This window comes from Phytophthora sojae (assembly GCF_000149755.1).
Source record: "Phytophthora sojae unplaced genomic scaffold PHYSOscaffold_1, whole genome shotgun sequence".
Lineage (NCBI taxonomy): Eukaryota > Oomycota > Peronosporomycetes > Peronosporales > Peronosporaceae > Phytophthora > Phytophthora sojae.
The window spans coordinates 12,096,044-12,116,690 of NW_009258115.1; the positions used below are offsets into that span (position 1 = coordinate 12,096,044).

At 52.5% G+C, this 20,647-nt stretch overlaps 7 protein-coding genes across 7 annotated transcripts in view; 3 read left to right on the top strand and 4 right to left on the bottom strand.

Annotated features, from left to right (window-relative positions):
* Positions 1-1,573: 1,573 nt before the first annotated feature.
* On the top strand, positions 1,574-2,236 carry PHYSODRAFT_323714 (hypothetical protein; the record flags this gene model as incomplete). The annotated part of the gene is made up of 1 exon (XM_009519295.1): positions 1,574-2,236. One exon carries the CDS (start codon positions 1,574-1,576, stop codon positions 2,234-2,236), a length of 663 nt encoding a protein of 220 aa, XP_009517590.1.
* Positions 2,237-2,459: 223 nt separating this feature from the next.
* PHYSODRAFT_444377 (hypothetical protein) lies at positions 2,460-2,666 on the top strand (the record flags this gene model as incomplete). The annotated part of the gene is made up of 1 exon (XM_009519296.1): positions 2,460-2,666. A coding segment is annotated over one exon (207 nt), but the record flags the coding sequence as incomplete, so codon positions are not given.
* Positions 2,667-5,169: 2,503 nt separating this feature from the next.
* On the bottom strand, positions 5,170-5,772 carry PHYSODRAFT_295152 (hypothetical protein; the record flags this gene model as incomplete). Its single annotated transcript, XM_009519297.1, has 1 exon — positions 5,170-5,772. The coding sequence occupies one exon, from the start codon at positions 5,770-5,772 to the stop codon at positions 5,170-5,172; it is 603 nt and encodes a 200-aa protein (XP_009517592.1).
* Positions 5,773-6,696: 924 nt separating this feature from the next.
* On the bottom strand, positions 6,697-7,521 carry PHYSODRAFT_323716 (hypothetical protein; the record flags this gene model as incomplete). Its single annotated transcript, XM_009519298.1, has 2 exons — positions 6,697-6,961; positions 7,427-7,521. The coding sequence occupies 2 exons, from the start codon at positions 7,519-7,521 to the stop codon at positions 6,697-6,699; spliced, it is 360 nt and encodes a 119-aa protein (XP_009517593.1).
* Positions 7,522-11,536: 4,015 nt separating this feature from the next.
* Positions 11,537-11,881, bottom strand: PHYSODRAFT_468521 (hypothetical protein; the record flags this gene model as incomplete). Its single annotated transcript, XM_009519299.1, has 1 exon — positions 11,537-11,881. A coding segment is annotated over one exon (345 nt), but the record flags the coding sequence as incomplete, so codon positions are not given.
* A 1,319-nt stretch (positions 11,882-13,200) lies between these two features.
* On the bottom strand, positions 13,201-16,573 carry PHYSODRAFT_323718 (hypothetical protein; the record flags this gene model as incomplete). The annotated part of the gene is made up of 9 exons (XM_009519300.1): positions 13,201-13,290; positions 13,321-13,371; positions 13,465-13,635; positions 13,686-13,823; positions 14,242-14,291; positions 15,359-15,576; positions 15,690-15,862; positions 15,903-16,032; positions 16,506-16,573. The coding sequence occupies 9 exons, from the start codon at positions 16,571-16,573 to the stop codon at positions 13,201-13,203; spliced, it is 1,089 nt and encodes a 362-aa protein (XP_009517595.1).
* Positions 16,574-20,512: 3,939 nt separating this feature from the next.
* Positions 20,513-20,647, top strand: part of PHYSODRAFT_263902 (hypothetical protein) — a gene marked incomplete at both ends in the record, with an annotated part of 999 nt that continues 864 nt past the window's right edge. The window contains one exon of the mRNA XM_009519301.1: positions 20,513-20,575. Within this exon, the coding sequence (XP_009517596.1) occupies positions 20,513-20,575 (63 nt within the window). The remainder of the gene's footprint in view (positions 20,576-20,647) is intronic.

Genomic DNA, 20,647 nt, shown 5'->3' on the forward strand with positions numbered 1-20,647 from the left:
ATACTTGAAAGGGACGTCGACGTACGGTCTATTACTTGACGGAAAGTCAAAGGACGTAACGTATGAGGTGTACACAGACGCAAGCTTCGCGTGTCAATCAAAAGAACGTAAATCAATCACGGGATATGTGATTAAGATGGCTGGCTGCAGTATATCTTGGTGCAATAGTAAGCAAGGATGTGTTTCCCTATCAACTGCAGAAGCAGAGCTTATCGCATTGAGCGAAGGTGCAAAGGAAAGCGAATGGTTGTGGAACTTGCTATCGGAAATGGGGTTTCCTCAAGCGAAACCTGTGCAAGTCTGGTGTGATAGCAGGTCTGCTATCAGTATCACAACGAACCCAGGCAACCACAAGGCTAGTAAGCACATTGAGATAAAGTATTTGTTCACACGAGACTTAGTAGACGAAGGCCGTCTGATAATTGTGTACTGCCCAACAGCTAGCATGGCAGCAGACATTTTGACTAAGGCCCTACCTACTACACAATTTACATTTTTGAGAGATAAGATAGGTGTGAAAAGCGTACTACCAGCGGTGAACACTTAGTGGGAGTGTTAGAATGAGGTTCCCGAGAGACCGTAAAGGCTCTGTAAAGGCCTGAGGGTAACGTGTACCCGCTGGCATTAAGGCGCTCTCCCATTGGTTAAGGGAGAGCCAATCATAGGACTACAAAACTAGCCAATCTGGGGGCGCCCTGTTGGCGACCGCTCGTGCGATGATGTTTGACGGCATTCGGAGAGAGCTCACTTCTCCTTTTGCCAACGACTGAGCACTAGTCTAATAGAGGGCATTAAGAGATAAATAAAGCTTAAGTTTGACCAACCAAAACTGAGTTTTAACAGAAGCACCAACACTCAGCACGCACCATGGTTTCTCGAGCGCCGATCCGATCCTTATTTCACCTCCTATTCGTCCACAGCACCACCAATATTGCATGTTAGCCAACCAACGTATAATCATTAGAACAAGTGTGACGCTGCACGCGTACCTGCGGAAAATGGCCACGCGCCATCCTCTACGGCCCCAGAGCCACCCGTGTCCAGCAAGCGAGATCTTGGAATCTGCATTTTCATCCACAGTAACGTCAGTATTGCGAGTTAGCTCGACGCCGACACTACATTATGTTGCCCTCGCAGCCTGCTAACTATACAGCCCATGTTTGTTGCCTGTACCCACCTGCTCGCCGCGCTGGACGCCCGAACCTGCATAGCGCAGCGCCTGCAGCATGTGCTTCCGACCTGGGTACCTGAAGAATGGTACCGCAGCTCGCTATACATGTACCTCAAGAATGGTACAGCCGTCGCCGCATCTGGATGGCCCTGACGCGACCTGTCGCTTTGTCCTTGGCAGCCTGTTACTGGGAGGTGATACCGACAGCGCGCCTTGCGCTGTCTGCAGCGCGGGTTCATACCAAATTTCAGTAGGGCAATTGGGCAGGAAAAAGAACCGAAGTGCAAAGACAATCGTGCGGGAGATATGACATAAGTTGATACCGGGTGGAACACGGCAGCAATCTCCGAATAAACCATTCAGATCGCAAGAATCGCCCCCTCCCCCAGCCAAGCACTAACAATGAGCCCAGCATCAACTCCTCCGAGCGCTAAGCCTGCTCCACCCCTCACACGCTCGAAGGCGGCAATTCGCAGTTCCAGCGGTGGTGAAGCCCACGATGGGAGCAGCGAAGAACCAGCTGCCACTGAGGAAGGCCAGCGTGGTAGCGCCGACAAGCGCGCTGGGAACAAGGCTGTGGGCTCTGCCGACGACGGCGCGCGCCTCCACAGCGGCAAGATGCGTGCCGATGGCCGCGTAAACGGCCGTGAAGATGCCGGCTCCAAGCCCCAGGCCTCCAAGAAGCGCGGCAAAGGCCGCGCCAACAGCGGTGGTGGTGATGTCGGCGCCGGAGGGGGGGGGCAGGTCGCCAAGAAGCGAGGCAAAGCCCGCGCAAGTAGCAGCGCTGGCGGCGCATCGAAGCGCCAAGGTGGCAAGAAGCCTGCGGTGTCCCCTGGCACGAAACGTACCGAGGGCCGCGTGACCAGCAGTCAAGGCGCTGATGTTGGGAGCCTCGGCAGCAACAAGCGGGTGGAAGACCAAGCAACCGGCGGTGGTGATGCCGTGAGCCCAGGCAGTGTGGAAGACACCGATCACCCTAGCACCGAGAGGCCTGTCGAGGCTGGTGTCGGCAGCTCAGAGGTCGCCGCCGAAGCCTCAGGCGGGAGAAACTGCACATGCAGATGAAACAGGAGCCAATGGTAACAATCGATGCGAAGACAGCGCACACACCAGCTCCGCTTCTATGACAAGCATCATGGCTAAGTTTTGGAACCAAGGGTACACTACAATCATTGGCGTGTTGAGCCAAGACGAGGTGGAAATTGTGCTGCGTGTAATTAAGGCAACTCATCCACGACACTGGCTGCGTGAATTGAGAAGCCCCAACCGCAGTCAAATGATTGTCGACATGGTGAATGACGCTACGTCCACCCCTCCAGTTTTCCAGCTCGTCTTAGAGCGCTTCGTCGCTTTGACCTCACGGTTCCACGCTGCATGGAGCGTATTGGAAAGACTGACTATAATGGAGTCGGAGGCTGGCTCCAAGGGAGAAATGTTACACCGGGACTTTCAGTCCAGCGAGACAGCGGCCGCAATAACCGGAAAGGAGTGGGTGCAAGTGTCACTGCTGCTAGTACTTGTGCCTGGGACGACATTGACTGTGGTCCCGGGGTCATTTACGGGTTGCGCACTAAGGGAGAACTGGCTCATTCTGGACGACATGCAACCAGGAGATGTGCTCGTTTTCCGTGGGGACTTGCCCCATGCTGAAGCGGCATACAAACAGAGCAATATTCGTATCCAAGGCTGCATCAACGTGGACGGTGTTGACCACGATGAGCGTGTGGTCGAGCGCGTGGCATTTGTCTTCTTTCGGTGCAGTCACTGCTTCAAGCGTTGCGACAGCAAGCGTGCACTTGCCAACCATGTCCGTTATTGCGACCAAAACCCGGAGAAGGAGGCGATCGCAGCAAAACGCAAGGCAAACAACGACAAGGGCGCGTACTGTGAAGAGTGCGATCGTCACTTTGGCAAGAAGAACACTTGTGACACGCACAACTGTAAGCCCGACGGAAAGGGCGACGGGATAGGCGATGGTGATGGAGAGAGTATTAAGGACAGCGAGTAGATCACTCTATCAGCTGGATATCAATGGCTAAAACGAAATTCCTTTTTGAGTTTTATAGTTCTGTCATGTGTCATGGAACCAGGTTGAATTCAACAGATCTTGGTTGTGGATCCGTGTTATTTGACATGGATAAACTTTATATCCACGCAGTTAGTTTTGTATCGGAGACGTGTATCCAAGTTGTCAGCCATGGACCCGAGTTGACAGTCATGGATCCATGTCGGCTATCACGGATCGGTATTGTAAGTACTGTATATATAATCATGGAGTCATGAGTATGGGTTTCGTGTTAAGGGAATGTAAGCCGTGGGCAGCGTATACAAGACTGATATATTGTATGTTTCGTACTCAGGAACACACAAGAGTGTTTTGTGTTTTTACTCTACGCTTCAAAGTTAGATGGAATGCGCCGAGTACCTCTTGGACCGTTGCCTGTTACGTGCCGACGAGCGCGACGCTCTAAAGCCTTACGAGCCCGGCGGTCTTCAATTCTTTCAGCCTCGAGAATTCTAGCCGGACGCTCACGGGGCGCTTGGTGTCGACGAATCCACCAGCGAGGGTAGAAATCGGTGGGTTGTAGTCCAACGGATGTCGCCACTCTCTGCTGTAGCGTGTGTGCACACGGTATGCCCAAGGTCCTTGCATACGAACCTGTGCAGGGTTTGAGCAAGGTTTCGATGTGCTGGAGTGAATCCAACGCGTGCGTGTGAAGTACACGGATGACGGCAGCAAAAAAACTCTCGCGCAGTCTAACGGGTACGTAGACTTCAGCATTGGAGTGAAGCACCCAGTGTCGCTCGATTGACTGTCTCCACCAATGTTCCATGCGCGTGTGAATTGTTAGCAAGTCGCCGTTAGACATCCCCAACCAACTCTTGAGCGTAGCATGGTAGCCCTCCACACGTGATGTGGCATGCATCCCGAAGTGTAGTACCCGATCTGTCCAACAGCGAACTATCCTCTGTTTCCAAATGTCAAGCCACACGTCGTCAACATAGGCGGCTTCAACTGCAGACAGCAAATGTAGCTCATGACGGCGAAAATGATAGTATTCCTCAGTCGGTGCATACACTACACGCAGAAAGGCTTCGCAAAACGTCTGGTGATCTTCGGAGGCCTGGAGTAGAGAAGTTTCTGGGTCGACTTCTTTGGGGAAGGAAACTCTGCGGGCATGAACCTGAACGTCTTTCATGATGTGCCATAAGCACAGCAACGCAGGCGTGTCAGGGAAAACATCTTCAAGCGCATTCAACAACGCCAAGTCACGCTTCGGGAGATGGAATATCGTGCTCTGATAGAAGTTGCTTCAGTTGTCGTAGAGCCCACTGGTAATCGCGCTCTTCTTCGCCGCTAAGAAATACTTGAGCGATGTGAATCGTTGTGTTCATTCCTGTTACCCCCACAATGTTGAACAGGGGCATGTTGAACCGATTCGTGCGGTAAGTGTAGATCATCAGGACAACGTCATAGTTGTTGCGGTAAATGTCGATGGCATCGTGGCGAGCGAAAAATAGATGCGTCAAGTGATGATTCTCGTTATACTGGTAGCTCACGTGAAAGGTCCCTCTTGTAGCTTCTGAAGTAGCCGCTCGATCCTTGATAGTCCTCCCAGCGTGGCGCGAGTAGCACGAGCTCGCTCGTTATATACATCACGAGGTGTGAGAAGAAGCTCGGGGTCCTCCACCAAAAGCCGCGCGATAGTCTGCCTCGCGGTTGTGCCGGTTTCACCGTCCACAGCAATCGCTAGGAGAACCGCTTCCGTGTGCGATGTTCGCCGATGTATCGGATGGGAAGCTGCGTGCGAGAACGGTGGGTGGTTGTGTTGAACGGCGCGACCGCGGTGTTGAAGCAGCCAGCCAACCTCCCCGTGGTTGCCAGTATCACGGACGAGGTAGACCTCCATGGGACACCCACACTTTCGTGTGCTTACATTGGGTCTTCTTGGTGGGCCTGAACGCTCGTATCGGCTACGAGACACGCCGTGCCTATCTCAACCGTAGCGAATGAGCCGCTTTTGACGGCGCTTGTCGTAGCTAGTACCTTGGTACACGATAGCGTAGCCATGGGGACGCGCAAATGCGTTCAGCGCACGTTGGGCTTCCACTGGGGTTTGGAACAAACGCTCCATGAGGCAAGGCATGCGCCAAAATTGCTCCCCTGCTTCCAGCTGGCTAAACGCGGGGTCTCCAAAGTGCTCTTCGTGAGAGCTTTCGAATCGCGCCTGCGTCATTCGTGCCGAGAGAGCTAGTAGCGGCGGCATCGGGTAGTTGAAGTCGTCACTTGCTCCATCTTGCCAGCTTGCTTGAAGAAACGCACCTCCGGCTGGAACGGTATCGTGGCGCGGAGACAACAATTGAAGCTGCCATAACGCTTCCTCCAGCGTACGTGACGGTAGCAGTCTAGGGGTGGCCGCAGGCCCTGCCAGAACCGGGAAATGAGGTAGCAAGGGTGGCGTCACGCGCAAAGCCCATTCAGCTGGCGTCGCAGCCCGGGTCGATGATGCAGGCCATGAAGAAGAGACTTGGGATGCGGTGTGACTTGCGGTACGACGTGGTGATTGCATTGCTTCGAGCATTAGATCTAGCTGCTGCATGTTACGTTGAAGCAAGGGTCGTTGTTGGAGCTGTTCTGAGCTGGTCGATGGGTACAGTAACAGGGGGAGGTGATACCGACAGCGCGCCTTGCGCTGTCTGCAGCGCGCCTGGACTCGTGCATAGTACATGCGCAGCACAAATTACCAAACGTTGTAGCAACCGGAGTGAAAATCATCGGATGGTGCACAGTGGTGATCAGTGGTCTCGTCTGACAGCCACGCATTACTTCGCTGCTGGCCGTCGTCAATCGCTGTGGACTGGAGACGCAAAGCTGTGGATTATCCCTCAAAATGCTGTGGATTTTTCATATTTCCTAAGACTTCCCTATGTCAAGAAATACATGAGTATATTAGATGGTTTCAAAGTTGGGCTGAGCCTATAGACACAAGAACATAAACAGCTTTTCAGCCAATCAGATCGCGCTGCGGTTTTGCCGTTAAGGTAAAGTGCCAGTTGCGTGCCTACAACCAGTTCCGTGCCTACTTGTTTTAGCCAATTAGCATCTTCTCCTTGTTAAACTCTCGCACTCTATTGGTAGATTTTTCCAGCGTCACATGCAATTTCCTGAGCCTCCTTAGGATTTGCATAGCATACAAAAGTGCTATCAAAAAGAGGCAGGAAACTGGCAGCTCACTCCAAATCAACAAGCTTTTCGAAACAATAACAAAAGTTCTGCAAAATAGACACGGACCAGCGTGAAGTACATAAATTCAGCCTAATCGCGCAGATTTAGCGGGTACAATCAGATTTCAGAATGGACAAGTCAATGAAAAGTTATGCCACAGCGTGTCCGCAAGTTCGAAGGACAGCACGAAACTGACAGAAGACCCTATGTCATGTTTTACTAACGCCAAAATCGAGTTCAAACGACCTATGAGCCTATTGACTTGGAATCCGACGGCTAATCTAGCCATCTCAAAGGCTTATTCCGCCAGTAGCGCGCGCCCCGCGAAGGCGCCAACTGCGGCTCCAGCGCTAGCGCCCATGGCGTCAAGCACACACCCATGCGCGTTGGCTGCGTGAAACATGGCACGCCGCGCTGGTGCAGCCAATATCCGTCCGTCGTTGAACTTGGTCCAAGCCTCACGGCTGGTTCTAGACTTGATGTAGAAGCTGCTGTTGCTGACCTTGATCTTCTTCTGCTTTAAGTCTTGCCACGCGTACTTGCTTTCGACGCTCTCGTGTCTCCTGTTGGCATGAATCACGACGCCAGTGCATTTGTACTTACCCTAGACAACGTCGCTCGTCTTGTACTGTTGTGGACTTGCACTTGGCCTGGTTGCAGGTGCTCGATTTGACCTTCGTACACTTGGCGGAACTGCACAGCCGCTTCGGGGCTTATGTTTGCTTGCTGACTTGTCGAGCTCGGAAAAGGGGGTTCAAAGTAACTTTTGAAACAGCCAATCAGGAAGGCTGGAAATTTACATGTCTTCAGGTCAATATGTTTGGCAAAATCCTACCCCGTATTGTACAATAATTGTTAAGTTGTAGGCAGATATAGAGCGAGTGGCCGCGTACGAGCGGATAGGAACACTTGCTTCCCACGGAGAAAGAATGAGATTGAGGGGGAGAAAACCTCTCAGGTGACAACCCCCTCTACAGTTATACAAAAAGGCAGAAACTGACGATCGCATACAAAGTACTCAGTCGCACACAGGGACTAGACGCAGGCACCCTTGAACTTCAAAGTGCTGTGAGCTGGCGGAGCTCGGCACGCCATCTTCACACTCCCACTTCGAGTCTGCCATGCTCTCAGCTCTCGTCCTTCTAACTCGCAAGCTAGCTGCAACCATCTGCATTGTCATCGTCAATGGCAGTCCGTAGCGGCATCACGTTCAGCTGCTCCCGAAACTTGCGAAACAGCGTCGGACCCAGTGCCTTCGTAAAGATGTCCGCGAGGTTCTCGCTCGACGGACAGTAGACCACTTTAAACTCACCGCGCTCGTGGAAGTCGCGCACCTTGTGGTACTTCAGGTCCGCGCTCTTCGTCTTGTAGTTGCCCTTGATCTCAGTCAGCACGGTGATCGTAGCCTGGTTGTCCTGGTACAGCACCGTTGGGTGGTACCGTGCCAGGTTCAACTCCTTGCACAAGTTGTGCGGCCACACTATCATCGTGAAGCACTCACTCGCAGCGCAGCACGTGTCATCCGTCACAATCCGCTGCTTGCGGGATTTGTACGCATACGTGCAGCCGTTCAACTGCAACACGTAGCCCGTGATCGAGTGTCTGTCGTCCTTCTCGTTTCCGAGATCGGCGTCTGCGTACGCCACAAAGCGCAAGTCGGGCGACTCCTTCTTCTCCCACACGAGACCGAAGTCCGAGGTCCCTCGCAAGTACCGCAGTACCCGCTTCGCCATGGTGTAGTTCTCGTGCGTGTACTTGTTCAAGTACTTGCCCAACGCACGCACCGCGTTCGCCAGGTCAGGACGCATACACTGCACAAGATACTGTAGGCAGCCAACAATGGCACGGTACGGCACGTTCGGGTCGTTCGCATCCTCCTCATCCGACGTGGCGGGCAGCGGCAGTGGTCCCAGCGCCTGTGGCGTAGCCACCGCACGACACTTGTCCATCTGAAACCGTGTCAAATTCTTCTCAATCTGCCCGCGCTGCGAGATCCACATCGCCTGGCCTGGGATGTACTTGATCTCCATGCCCAACAACAAGCTCACAGACCCCAAGGCCTTGATGCTGAACTTTCGATCAAGCTCACCAACGACCAGCTTGATGTTCTCGGCATTCGCAGCAATGATCACATCATCTACGTAGACCGTAAGAAGCATGGGACTTCCTCCCACTACACACCAGTAGACTGCATTGTCCATCTTGGATCCCTTAAAGCCACAAGATCGCAAGTACTTGTCCAGCATCCTGTACCAGATCAATGTCGCTTGTTTTAACCCATACAAACTTCGTACCAGCCTACAGACGCGACCAGACCCGTCGTTGAAGTAGTCAGGCATCTCCATGTAGATCTCCACGTCTTCTCCAATCGGCCCGTTCAGAAACGCCGTCACAAAGTCGACGTGCTCGCACGGCAACCCGTAGTGCAGCGCCAAGAGTAGCACCAACTTCACAGATTCATGCGAGACCACCGGACCATAAGTCTCCCAGCAGTTCACACCGTACTCCTGTTGACAGCCCTTGATTGTTATGCGCGAGCGGTGCCGAACCACTTCGCCCTTGTGGTTTCGGTTCCGCACACAGACCCATTTACTAATATGCCTTTGGGACGCTCCACCAACACCCACGCATTGTTGCGCATCAAATCATAGTACTCCTTCTCCAACGCCTCTATCCACTTCTCAGTGTCGGGGCCTTGCAGGGCCTCGTCAACACTCTGCGGCTCCATGAGTACATTCACAGCCTCAATCACTAAACTCGCAGGGATCTCCACTTTGTAATCCTGGAGTCGAACATTCGGGCGTCGAATCCAAGTAGACCGGCGAAACGATGTAGCAGCCCTTGAGGCTTCACCTCTCCACCCATCGGCTTCGTCGTCGTCGTCTTCGCTGTCATTGTCTATGAAGCCTTCATACGTCGAGAGACGCCCCAGCAGATCAGCGGGGTCTCCAAAGCTAGCACCCGCGTCATCCATCTCAACGTCACCATCGGCAGCCTCATTGCTTGCATCATCACTACTGTCCTGGCCTCCCACTAAACGTGAGACTCCTTGATCCGGGTGCGGTCCGGCCGTCTGCATACTACTGCTGTTAGGCGAGTCTACAGCGCCATTAACACCACTTTCACAAACTCAGTCCCCAAACTGAGGAGCGTTACCTGCCAGCTGAAGCACTCCCTCGGGTGTCGACGGAGCCGCTGCCGCAGCAGTGCTCGTCGGGACCTCTGGCTCACTCACCAGCCAACGTCCAGGCGCACCTGATGCTGTTGGATGAGTCGATCCGCTTTTTGATCCAGAAGCACCACAATCAGCCTGATGTCCACAGCATTGACGCTTCGATTGGCCATTGTCATCACTCTCAGAGCTGCGTTTCAGTTCTCGAGTCACTGGATGCACGACAGGTAGACGCACGTACGGAATGATCGTAGGTAATACGTGGCGGCCCTTTCCGTAATGGTTAGACAGCAACTTCTCCACAAATGACGACTCCACAGTCCACTCTTCTTCAAACTCAACTGAACGCACTTCATTAATTTTCCCAGTCAACAAGTTCAGTATCCGAAAGCTCTCCGAGTGCTTCGCATAGCCCACGAACAGCCCCGGCTTGCCCGGATTCTCCAGCTTGCTCTTCCGCAAGACCTTCGGCGTAAAGATGAACGCAACGCAACCCCACGTTCTCAACGTCGACACGTCCGGTCGCTCCCCGAAGCGGCGATAGTAAGGCGTCTCTCCACCAAGCGCACTGCTCCCACTGATGTCCATCACTTCAATGACAAAATTGAAGGCTTCGCCCCGTAGAGACCACTGCATATTCGCCGCAGTGAGCAGGCATCGCACGCGAGACATCACCACCCCGTTCATCTTCTCCACCAAGCCGTTCTCTTCCGGACTGTATGCGTTCGTTGTAGTGTACTCGATCCCATTTGCCTCGAGGAAGAACTTCAAGTTGTTGTTGAATAGCTCTGGACCTTGATCAGAGCTGAACAATATCAACTTTTTGGCCTTGAGCCAGGATCCACTTCACATGAGCCAGCACAACCTCCGATGCCTCTTCCTTCCTGTGCATCATGAAGCCCCACAGGTACCGACTAGCCTCGTCTTGGACCAGCTGAAAATGCTCAAATCCATTGTAGGTTACTTCACCAACGTAGCACATATCACTCATCAGCTTTTGGAACGGTCCGGTGGCTCGGCGGGTCACAGGCTTCTTGTAAGACATCCGAGTCATCTTGGCAGCATCGTACGCCCAGCAAGGTGAGCTCGTGTCCTCATCCAGCTCCTCATCCATGCCAGCCGCGACCTCATGCATCGCCATCCGCTGCAGAGCAGGCAAGTTCAAGTGGGCAAAGCGCAAATGCCACCATTCCAGTGACGAAGCATCACTCTTCTTCCTCGAACGCTGCGTAAGCGCCGTTGAGTCACTGGTGTGCTGCTGAACTTGCTGCGCTCCGCTCTGCACCGTGTACACCGCAACCGCTGTCGCCTTCAAGCGATACAGACGGTCAGTCTTCAGCAGCAGTAGCTCGACATGGTCTTTGCGTAGCCAGCATACACGTTGAGAGCTAATGAAACCAAACTTCACAACCCATCCGTCACGCTCAAGTGTATCCATGCTCAATAGATTATCCGGAGCATTAGGCGAGAGCAGGACGTTCGTAAACGGCAGCTTCAACTCAGAATGAGGCTTCTTGTTGTCCGTCACCCTCAGTGCTACGTCACCAACATACTCGTTCTCTCGAGCGTTGCCGTCGTACCCTTGGAAGAAATGCACCTCATCCTTCCGGACATTGTGCAACACTGAGCACTGGTTGCACACGTGTACGTCGCTTGCTAAGTCAAGCACCCACTCCATCTCGGTACCAGCACGAGTCTTGACCGACGCAGCAGTAGTCACCGAAACACCTCTAACATGACAGCAAACAGCACTCGTGTTCTTTCTACTACGTTTCACATTGTTACTGTCATTCGCTTTCTTGTTCTCCCACCTCTTGAACTCCAAGATGACTGGCTTTACGGCAGAAGCAGGCTTCAGGCTCGGGCAATTCGCTCGCAAATGGCCAGCTTCACCGCATTCATAGCACGTACGAGTCTTCTTCTTCTTGCCAACCTGCTTTCTCTCTTCATTTTCCTGCTTCGACTTGTACCGGCTCTTTCCTTTTTGCTGCTTGCCCTTGCTTTTGTTCTTCTTGGATTGCTGTGAGTCATCCTGCGCCTGCTTGCCACACGAGCAGATGTGCGCTGGCTTCGATTCCTCCTCACACGCAACCCGCTCATCAAGAGCTGACTCTGCACGCAATGCATTCATCACTTGGGCAGCAGTCGGAACGGGTCTTACGGCTCCACCGTCACGGACGACGTAATGCTTCGAAAACCGTCGAACGACGTCTCGGTGGGTCCGTGATACATGTTCTCGAAGCGTCTCGGCAAAGTCCTTATCCGACACTTGCTTGCCGTAATGCATGAGTTGCCGACGCAGGCTCTCCATCTCCCGTAGCCATTGGTCCATGGTCTTATCAGGCGTGTACCGGTTGGAGACAACTCATCACGGGTAAAGATGTAGTTTGAGTACTCGCGCTTAGTCTGTCGATCGAAAAAGCGGCCCCACATTGCTTCTGCTGATAGTTCTTGACAGATCATCTCAGCATCGGCTGCCGGTACACCATGCAGGATTGCTTCACACGCAGCATTATCGCGCGCAGCAAAGCCAACCAGCCCTTGAGGATCAATTCGATAAGAGCCATCCACGACATTCCAACAGCCAAGGCGGGTAAGAATAGCGCGAAGCTGCACAGTGTATAAATCAAAACTTCCTTTCATCACTGGCGGCTTACGCGAAATGTGGTGTGGTAATTCCACTAAAATCCTCCTCTACCAAAAGGTATTAGAGACACCAACAACACGCTAACCCGCATAGGTAAGCGCTTATTAGATCAAAACCTGAAGACCAGGAACGATCCCTTACACCGGGTCGGTTGCAAGTGCCTCTGTGCACCTTAGGTTATCTTCGGTCAACCCTAAAACCTGTACCACTAGCCACGAGCCAAGGCTAGGATACTATGTAGCGCTTTCGCGCAACCCCACTGCAGTCCCTCAGAAAGGAAGGGTACCGGCGTGATAGGCCTTATACAGGGGGACCAAGGTAAAACCCCGGTAAGTAGACTAATACACTCAGGGACACTCTAATCCCACAAATATATACTGAACGATACTCTAATACCGTTCCTGCCACTCCGGCCACGCCAACTCTTGGCGCTACCAAGGAAACTCTCGGTCAATGCACGATAAGCTCCCTGACAGGCATCCACACGCAGCCGAGCGTATCCAGGCACTACAATAAGCTAGCTACACTTACCGAAGTCGGACTTGACCCTTGTTGGCTTTGGGGGAAAACTGTCTTTTTATTACTGAGTTTTCTGAGGCCCTGGGGCCTCGTTCTGGTCATCCTATGATGAGTCCTATGTCCCTATACAAATATCAAGTGTGAACGATCGCAATAAGGCGATTCCGGACACATCAAATGACGACCGCGGCTACACTAATAAGTGCGGCCGAAGTACGTAACTAAATGCATCTGTACCTAAAAGTGGGTACCATGAAGCCTCGTTCGGGGTTGTATTAGGACCCGACGAGGCTTCTGCCACTATCTGCCACTCCAACGAGGATAATGTCGTCAGCTTCACCAAAGCAGCCACTTCCATCTCGCACTTGGCTGCTCCTTGATTGTACCTTGATTCTTGGGCGACGGGCAATCGCTCCGGTAATCTCCATTTTCCGATACCACAGAAATATCTAGCTTCATGGAAGTCAATCCGGGTTGAGGGGCTCCAACACCGGGATGCTGCACTCCAAGTCCGACCTGAGGTACTCCAGCACCGTGTGCACAAGCTCCACCAGCTACGGGCATCCCAACAGGTGCAACCCCACCGGCAAGACCAACGCCACTGCTTGGCGCAACTCCAGCACCAAGTGCACCCACTCCAGCAACAGGCCACACGTAAGCTCCAGGTGTGAGTTCAGCGAGAGAAACCCCACTCACTCCAACTCCAGGTACGGCATCAGCCACTCCACCAGGAACGTAAGCTCCAGCAGCGTGATCTCCAACACCAGCAACTTGACCTCCCGAGAGACCAGCGACATGACCACCAGCACTGGCGACATAACCTCCGGACACTCCGGCAACATGCCCACCAACAACGGCGACGTGACCACCAGCTCCAGCAAGTCCACCACCAGGTCCAGCTTGGCCAGCATGGGCCGTCACAACAGTCGTCGCCATTGGTGGCACAGACAATGTAGCCGCAGACGTCGCCACTTGCTGCACACTCGGTGCTCCACCCGCAGCAGACGTTCCAGCACCCGTCGCAGACGTCGAGGATGCCGAACTCGGCGGTGGCGGCGGCGAACTTGACGATGGCGGCGTGTTCCCACTCATCGCAGTCACGAAAGGCTCGTCACGTACTTGGGCTCAGTACCTGTTAAGTTGTAGGCAGATATAGAGCGAGTGACCGCGTACGAGCGGATAGGAACAACCGAAAGACACTTGCTTCCCACGGAGAAAGAATGAGATTGAGGGGGAGAAAACCTCTCAGGTGACAACCCCCTCTACAGTTATACAAAAAGGCAGAAACTGACGATCGCATACAAAGTACTCAGTCGCACACAGGGACTAGACGCAGGCACCCTTGAACTTCAAAGTGCTGTGAGCTGGCGGAGCTCGACACGCCATCTTCACATAATAATAATGCTACCCATGAATCACGCCGCGCTGGTGTTCATATTAATAGTCATCGTGGGCCACTTCATCGTCTGGGGCACGAGACTCGTTCAGTGGGCTCAGCGCAGCACCTCGCTGGACTGCGTCTGCCCGATGAAGTTCAACGACGAGACGCCAATACCTGCCGCCAGTCATCGCGCTGCTCAAGCTTTCCTGCTGTACGTGACGCTGACGCTCAACGCGTCGGTCAGCTTGGAGTGGAAGCAGCAGACGAGTGAGCTCTGGCGCGGCCATATGCGAACAAGAAGACCACGATCATCACGGTCTCGTTCCAGAAGTATGGTAGAATATCGTGTCTGTTCGGACATCAAAAATTTCGCATTACAATATGACACTAGCACTTGGCCTATCAGAAGCATTTCTCAGACTTTTTGGACCAATCGGCGTGCATCAAATCTCATGTTGCGCTGTAAGTAACAAATCGGACAATTCGGACATATTTTGTCCGATCCTAAAAAAAATATTTGATATGATCATAGTGAAAGCAAGACAATCTCATATTTTAAAAACACCGTGCTAGTTCGGACAGATATCTATTTGAGCAGGGATCTGCAATGCAGGAAGGTCGCCATCACCAAGAAGCGCTTAGTGTTCTTGCGGTTTGGATGCCGCACGAGCACACCTCAGAAGAAAACAACGCGCGTCCAAACGTCATTACATAATAAAAAATATTTTACTTATTGTGCTTTGCAGTTATTTTGCCGACCATTTTAGACGCTTAATAGGGCAAAGCCTGCTCCTAAATATGTGTGAAAGAAGATACACGACCTGCTAAAATTATGCATAAATCCACCTCCTTATATATATATATATATCGACTTGGGAGGGCCTGTCAGCAGCCATGCAGCACATCCACCCTCTTATGGATAATTGCCGTGTGTGTAGGTGCTTGTGGATAAAAACGACAGAATTGCAGCTGCACAGCCACAATTGCACTTTCAAAAGTTCAATAGTGGCGCTTTTAGCGTAATTCTAGGCCTCCACCCATTTATGCACCTCGATTTATCGTAAATCTAGCAGGTGGTCGCTATAAATACAGCAAATCTCGCCTCATATTGCCAAAATCATTGCAAAGCACAATAAAGGTTGCGCTCTTCCTTGCGCGCTGAAGCCGATCCTTGAGTGCCGCTAGGCCCTGTGCGTTCTCCTCAGTTTCTCTAGCTCTTGTGCCGCCACGATGTCTCTCACCAGCACTCTTCTCGAACCGCACCAACTGCTGCCGAGCGACTGTTCCCACGTCTCCGTTCAGTCTCCTGGTGCTGCTCGGCGCTGCGCCTAGCGCGCTTGCATTGGCGGCTGCCGAGATGCCCCTCTCCTTCTCAGTGCGCAGACCAGCGCCAAGCGCTTCCATGCGGGCCAGCCCCTCCACTTCTTCGTCTGGTTTGGCCTCCTCCTGCTCCTTCCATCTTCGTCCAGCACCGCCGTGTCGCCAACGTTGCGCTCCTCCTTCAGCACCGCCAGCTCCATCTCATCCAGCGTCGGCGGAGCTTCCACGCGTCCTACAGCACCAACTCATCACCGGCGCGCCGCCGTCGTCCACCTCATCGTGTTGCTGCTGCTTCCGCCGTACCGGGCGGGGGACGCAGCCGCCGTCCAAAACCACGTCACCGCCCAGCTTTTACAGCCGCTGCTGTCCAGAGGGACTCCCCCGAGATCACGGCCGCATTCGATGTCCTGCTCCTGCTTCTGTTGCTGCGAGGGCGGGCTCCGGCGCCAACTCCAACAGCAACACCACCACGGCCGTCGACACCAGCGCGAGCATCGACACTGCCTGCAACCCCTCCGTGAGCAGCTCCGCTGACTCCATTTCCGGCACCGGCTCCGCCAGCAACGCCGCCGCCGACGTGGACGCGGACACCCCGCTATCCTGCACCGTGCCCCCTGCTATCCGTGCTGTCCCATCCCGCTGCCGCTGGCCACCACTTGCCGATTTCCTTTTTGGGTGTGTTTTTGTTTTCTGTGTGGCCACATCATTATCACCGTTACGAGAGCTATGTGAGGCTGGGATAGCTAAAAAACTTGGTGAAAGTTAAGTGGAGCATCTCCAGTGGAGAATCTCCACCGCAGCTGTGTTGTCGCGTCAGCGAAAACTACGAGAAATAGCAGTTTACCTCCCACCGGGGCCTCACTGTCGCTCTCCGACAACTTTGAGCGTAGGGAAAGAGTTTTGGGCTCGCTCAATACTTCCAGTAACGCAGCGATAGCGATAGCGCCCGGAAATGCTGTAAAAAACAAAACTTCAAAAATTTGTAAGGTTACTTCGTATTGGGGACCCGGGTGGTGGACCCGGGGGGGGGGGGTCGCAGTTCGAAGCTATTTGTACGGATACTCGTACAGGGAAACGATGTACTCGGGCATCTCCTGCGCCTGCTTCGCAGCCGCAGCATCTGCTTCAACTGCCATTGTACAACCAATTGCACCAAGTCTGATCGGTCCTTTTCAAAGGCATTGCCAGTTCATATATCGTCACTCCGATGATGTGAACATCGCCGCAGAGTTAGTTGAATCGATACTTCAACGCTTGGGGTTTGCCAAGCCCACCGCAGTGATTCTACCTCCCCCTGCTCGTCGGATTAGGCTTCCACGGATTTAGTTTTAACGTAAGCTCGTGTAGTGTGGTGGCTCGTCCCTCCTCTGAGGAACACGAACAGGATCTGCGGAACAGCGTCCAGGTCGTGATCGACTTGACGGAGTAGCTGGTGTGGCACACCGAGCAGCCGTTGGTGACGAAGAGTGTGGGGACGGCGGCTAGTGGTGACGGAAGCGAGCAAGTGGGCTACCGTTACGTGCGACAGGAGGTAGCAGTTGAAGTTGACGGCTGCAGAAGATCGCAAGGCGAGGTGACCTGCGAACAGGACAGAGAACGAGTATGCAAAGAGGGGAGGCGACGCTGGAGAGCGAGTGTGAGGCCAGGAGGCCACGAGGAAGGAGATGAGTGCCCAAGAGGGAGAGGTCCAAGTATGCTAGAAGGCGCCGAGTGGATAGGATAGGGTAGATCGACGGGGGTTAGAAGTAAGTGGGGGCAACGAGCTGCGGTGTGGCAGCTCGACCCTCAGTTGCGATTTGTTGCTGGATAGTAACGAGTCAAGACTTGTAATACACTCAGTTGCGCCGAAACGCGGGTTCCTGTGACCTAGTACCAGGGAAGTGTCTTGCGACCAGGGAAGTGTCGGCTAGACACGGGAATAAGTGGCATAAGGTAAGCGATAGTGGCGGGCGGTGCACAGATGAGGGCGATGTATTGAGTAGGGTGGCGGGACCACGGAGAGAAGCCGTGGGGGCGCGAGGTGCACTCCTGGCAGCACCTTGGCCGTGAAGGACAGCGCTTTCGAGTGCTTGTGCGTGCCCGAGTGCCGTGACGGAGATGCTGTTCGACCTGCTTGCATGTCCGGTGGGGGTCGCCTGTGGCTTGCCGGAGCCCAGGTCGATTGTATTTCCCCTCCCAGCCGTCCCTATCCCCGACACGCCTGGTGAAGGGGCCAGTACCTGTCTGGTTGATCATCGTACTGCCTCGCACCTGCTGGCAGTCGGCGCTATACTGGCCTACCTAGGCGTGGACGCGACAACAACGACGGTGTAAATTCGTAAGGGTGGACGCGTGCAATACTTTGGGTGGTGGACGCGGAACGCTACGGGTGGTCGGGCTGGACGGGACCTGGCTACTTGTAGTAAGGGACGACCGGGCTGGGGATAGACCCGGGAACTTCCTACGCACGTTTGTAGTTAGCAGAACGGTTTTTGGTAACTAGCTAATCAACGTACTTGAAGTAATTTCCTTCTCTCCTGCCACTGAAATGTGCCCTGACCCAGGTCCTTGCTTTATTATATTGCAGTGTTGTGCTCGGAAACTTACCGATGGCGACAAAACAAGAAAAATCCGTGCATTCGAATATTTAGTGCTAGCAGGCTAACTGTTCAACTGAACTTGCAGGGTAACCTGATGAATCCACTGTTACAAGTTTGATAAGCCAAAACTGAGGTCTAGCAGATCTTGATCGCGTGTAGGAGTAGGATACACCTGGTGTTTATTCATCGCTTAGACGCTGTACGCCCAGGCTTCCTCTTTCACAAGAATCCGGGACGTACAGCGACAACACGGGAGCGTTGAAACTCTGTTTGACAAAATAGGGCGCAGCCGCACACATACATACATGTATTTTGTCCGAGTCGCCTGAATATCTAAGAACAGAAGCGTGTCAGCTTCGATTTGTAGCATTATGATAATCTGAACTAATATGGGTAACAATGTGCCTCGAAGTTGTTTTGACAAGAACAGGATCAAGTAGTAGATAATTCTACACCACCAGTAGTAAAGTGGATCTCTGCGCGTCGTCTCTCAAGGCAAGCATAATACTATCCAAAGTCTTAATAGATATAATACCTGAGTTAGTGCAGCTAGCTTCTTAATGCCCCCACACGAGCCATTCATAGCTAGATACATTGGAACTAGCCTTTTTCCGGTTTCATATACGGTTGTCATTATTTTTGCACTACCTTATAACCCTTTCTCCGGAGAAGACATACCATCAGGTGCAGCTCTTTTGATTCTCCGCTAAACGAGTTCGCTCGCGACCGTATAGGACGTAACCGCGTTGCCGGTGGATAGAGTTTGCTGGATTAAAAAATATTGAACGAAAAAAATCAAGCTATACCTCTTCCATCTTGGGTCGCACAACCTTAATTAAAAACTTGAACTAGTTTGTGGCAAAGTTTTAGCGGAATGTTTAACCTAATCCATCAAGGCTCATTCCAATGAGTGTGAATATTCACACAATACTAGCCTGGCGATAATTTATGCCTCGACAAATTCAATGACCACACAATTTTCAATAATCTCTCCGAGAAACTGTGCATACAGAAAAACACTGTGTCTGAAAGAGGAGGGTATTATGAGTTATGACTCATGACTGAATGGACAGATCGAATCTATAGCTTTAACGCAACTACGTCGAGTGCTCTGGAGCTGCATACAGAATAATACGATGTGGTAATGGCACCAGTTGTGCTCAAGGTACTAACACCGATGTCTCTTATTGTCAGAGACACCATTATGTACTACGATGAACAAAGTACATATAGTATAACAGCAAGAATTGCATTCTTTCGACCAATAGATATTTGTGATAGAGCTCCACTTCCTCTGATGGCATCGTCGGAATCTGACATCAATCTACGGTAGAACGAGAAGAAGCTCCGAGGCGAATAGGCATCTGTCAAAACCTGTAAGTATCATTCAGACCGGATTTGATCGAGTGCTGTCTAATGTAGTGTGAATGTTGTTCGATGACATCCGCTGGGGGGGGGGGGGGAGAAGCAACGGATGTAGCGTGAATGTCGTTCGATGACATCCAAAACCCTTCCCCAATCGACAGTTCTTCGAACTGCGAAATATTGCTGGAGTATGATCAACCACTGTCGTTGTTGTCGTTGTAGTCGTAGTCGACGGGCGAGACTGAACGTGCAGCTCACTTATTCGTCTTTGTAGTCGCGAGCGTGACGTATGTGCAGCTTGTTGCTCAACTTGTAGTCGGGGGAGACGGACTTGAACGGGTTCGTAGCCGTCTAAAGTAAGCGAAACTGCACGTACAGTCAGTCCGAGTCCATGGGCGAAGGCCACTGATGCTAAATATGGTTATGAGCGCTCCAGACGTTTATAGCTAAAATACCTGCTATACTGGATATCCCGTGATCTAATCAAATTATGCTGCTATATTGACCCATCCGGTTGAGATTAAGTCAAATTACCTATTATTTATTTGCATACCCTTTAAAGAAGTATATATACCTGTGAAAGATAGTTTATCTGCCACTCAAGCGACATCCATCGGATTTTTTTTTCGCTCCAACAACATGCCGGCGGGATCCCGCCTTGAAGTGTTCAACGGTGATGATTGATGCCTCGCACCACAACTTATTCGTTAGGCATTACGCCGCAAGCATCAGCCACTGGCAGCTACATGATTAGCTATGGCCTGTGGCAAGAGCCATTATGTCCGGCATCATTAGTGAAGACCTAGAGATCATGCGCCTCAGGCCTCGTGCGCAGGCAGCTTCAGCACCGGAGCGGTGTGTTGGAATGCACATTGAAAACCAAGTGGAAGGTCAGAGTTGAGACCCGGGCGAAAGCTGAGACTAGGTACCTGAGAAAATTAGCGGGTCGTTGCATGAGAAACGGGCTCAAGCCCGAGAGTAGTGGTAAGAGCTGGGAGGCTCAGCCATTCAATCTTTTTCCTTTTTCCTACTAGTGGTGGCTCCAGGCCGTACGGACCAACAAGTGCACCATCCAAAAGGGTACTGAGCCCAAGCACCGACGGACTTCCGGCTGCACGCGGGTGATCCAAGATGGCGGAGCCGCTGAAGTACACTAGCGAAGGAGTTCCAAAGAACTGGAACGGAAAAGACTGGCAGCAGTAGTACAAATGGGCGATGATGATTGAAGATAATCAAGACAATATGAAGACAATCAAGACAATCATC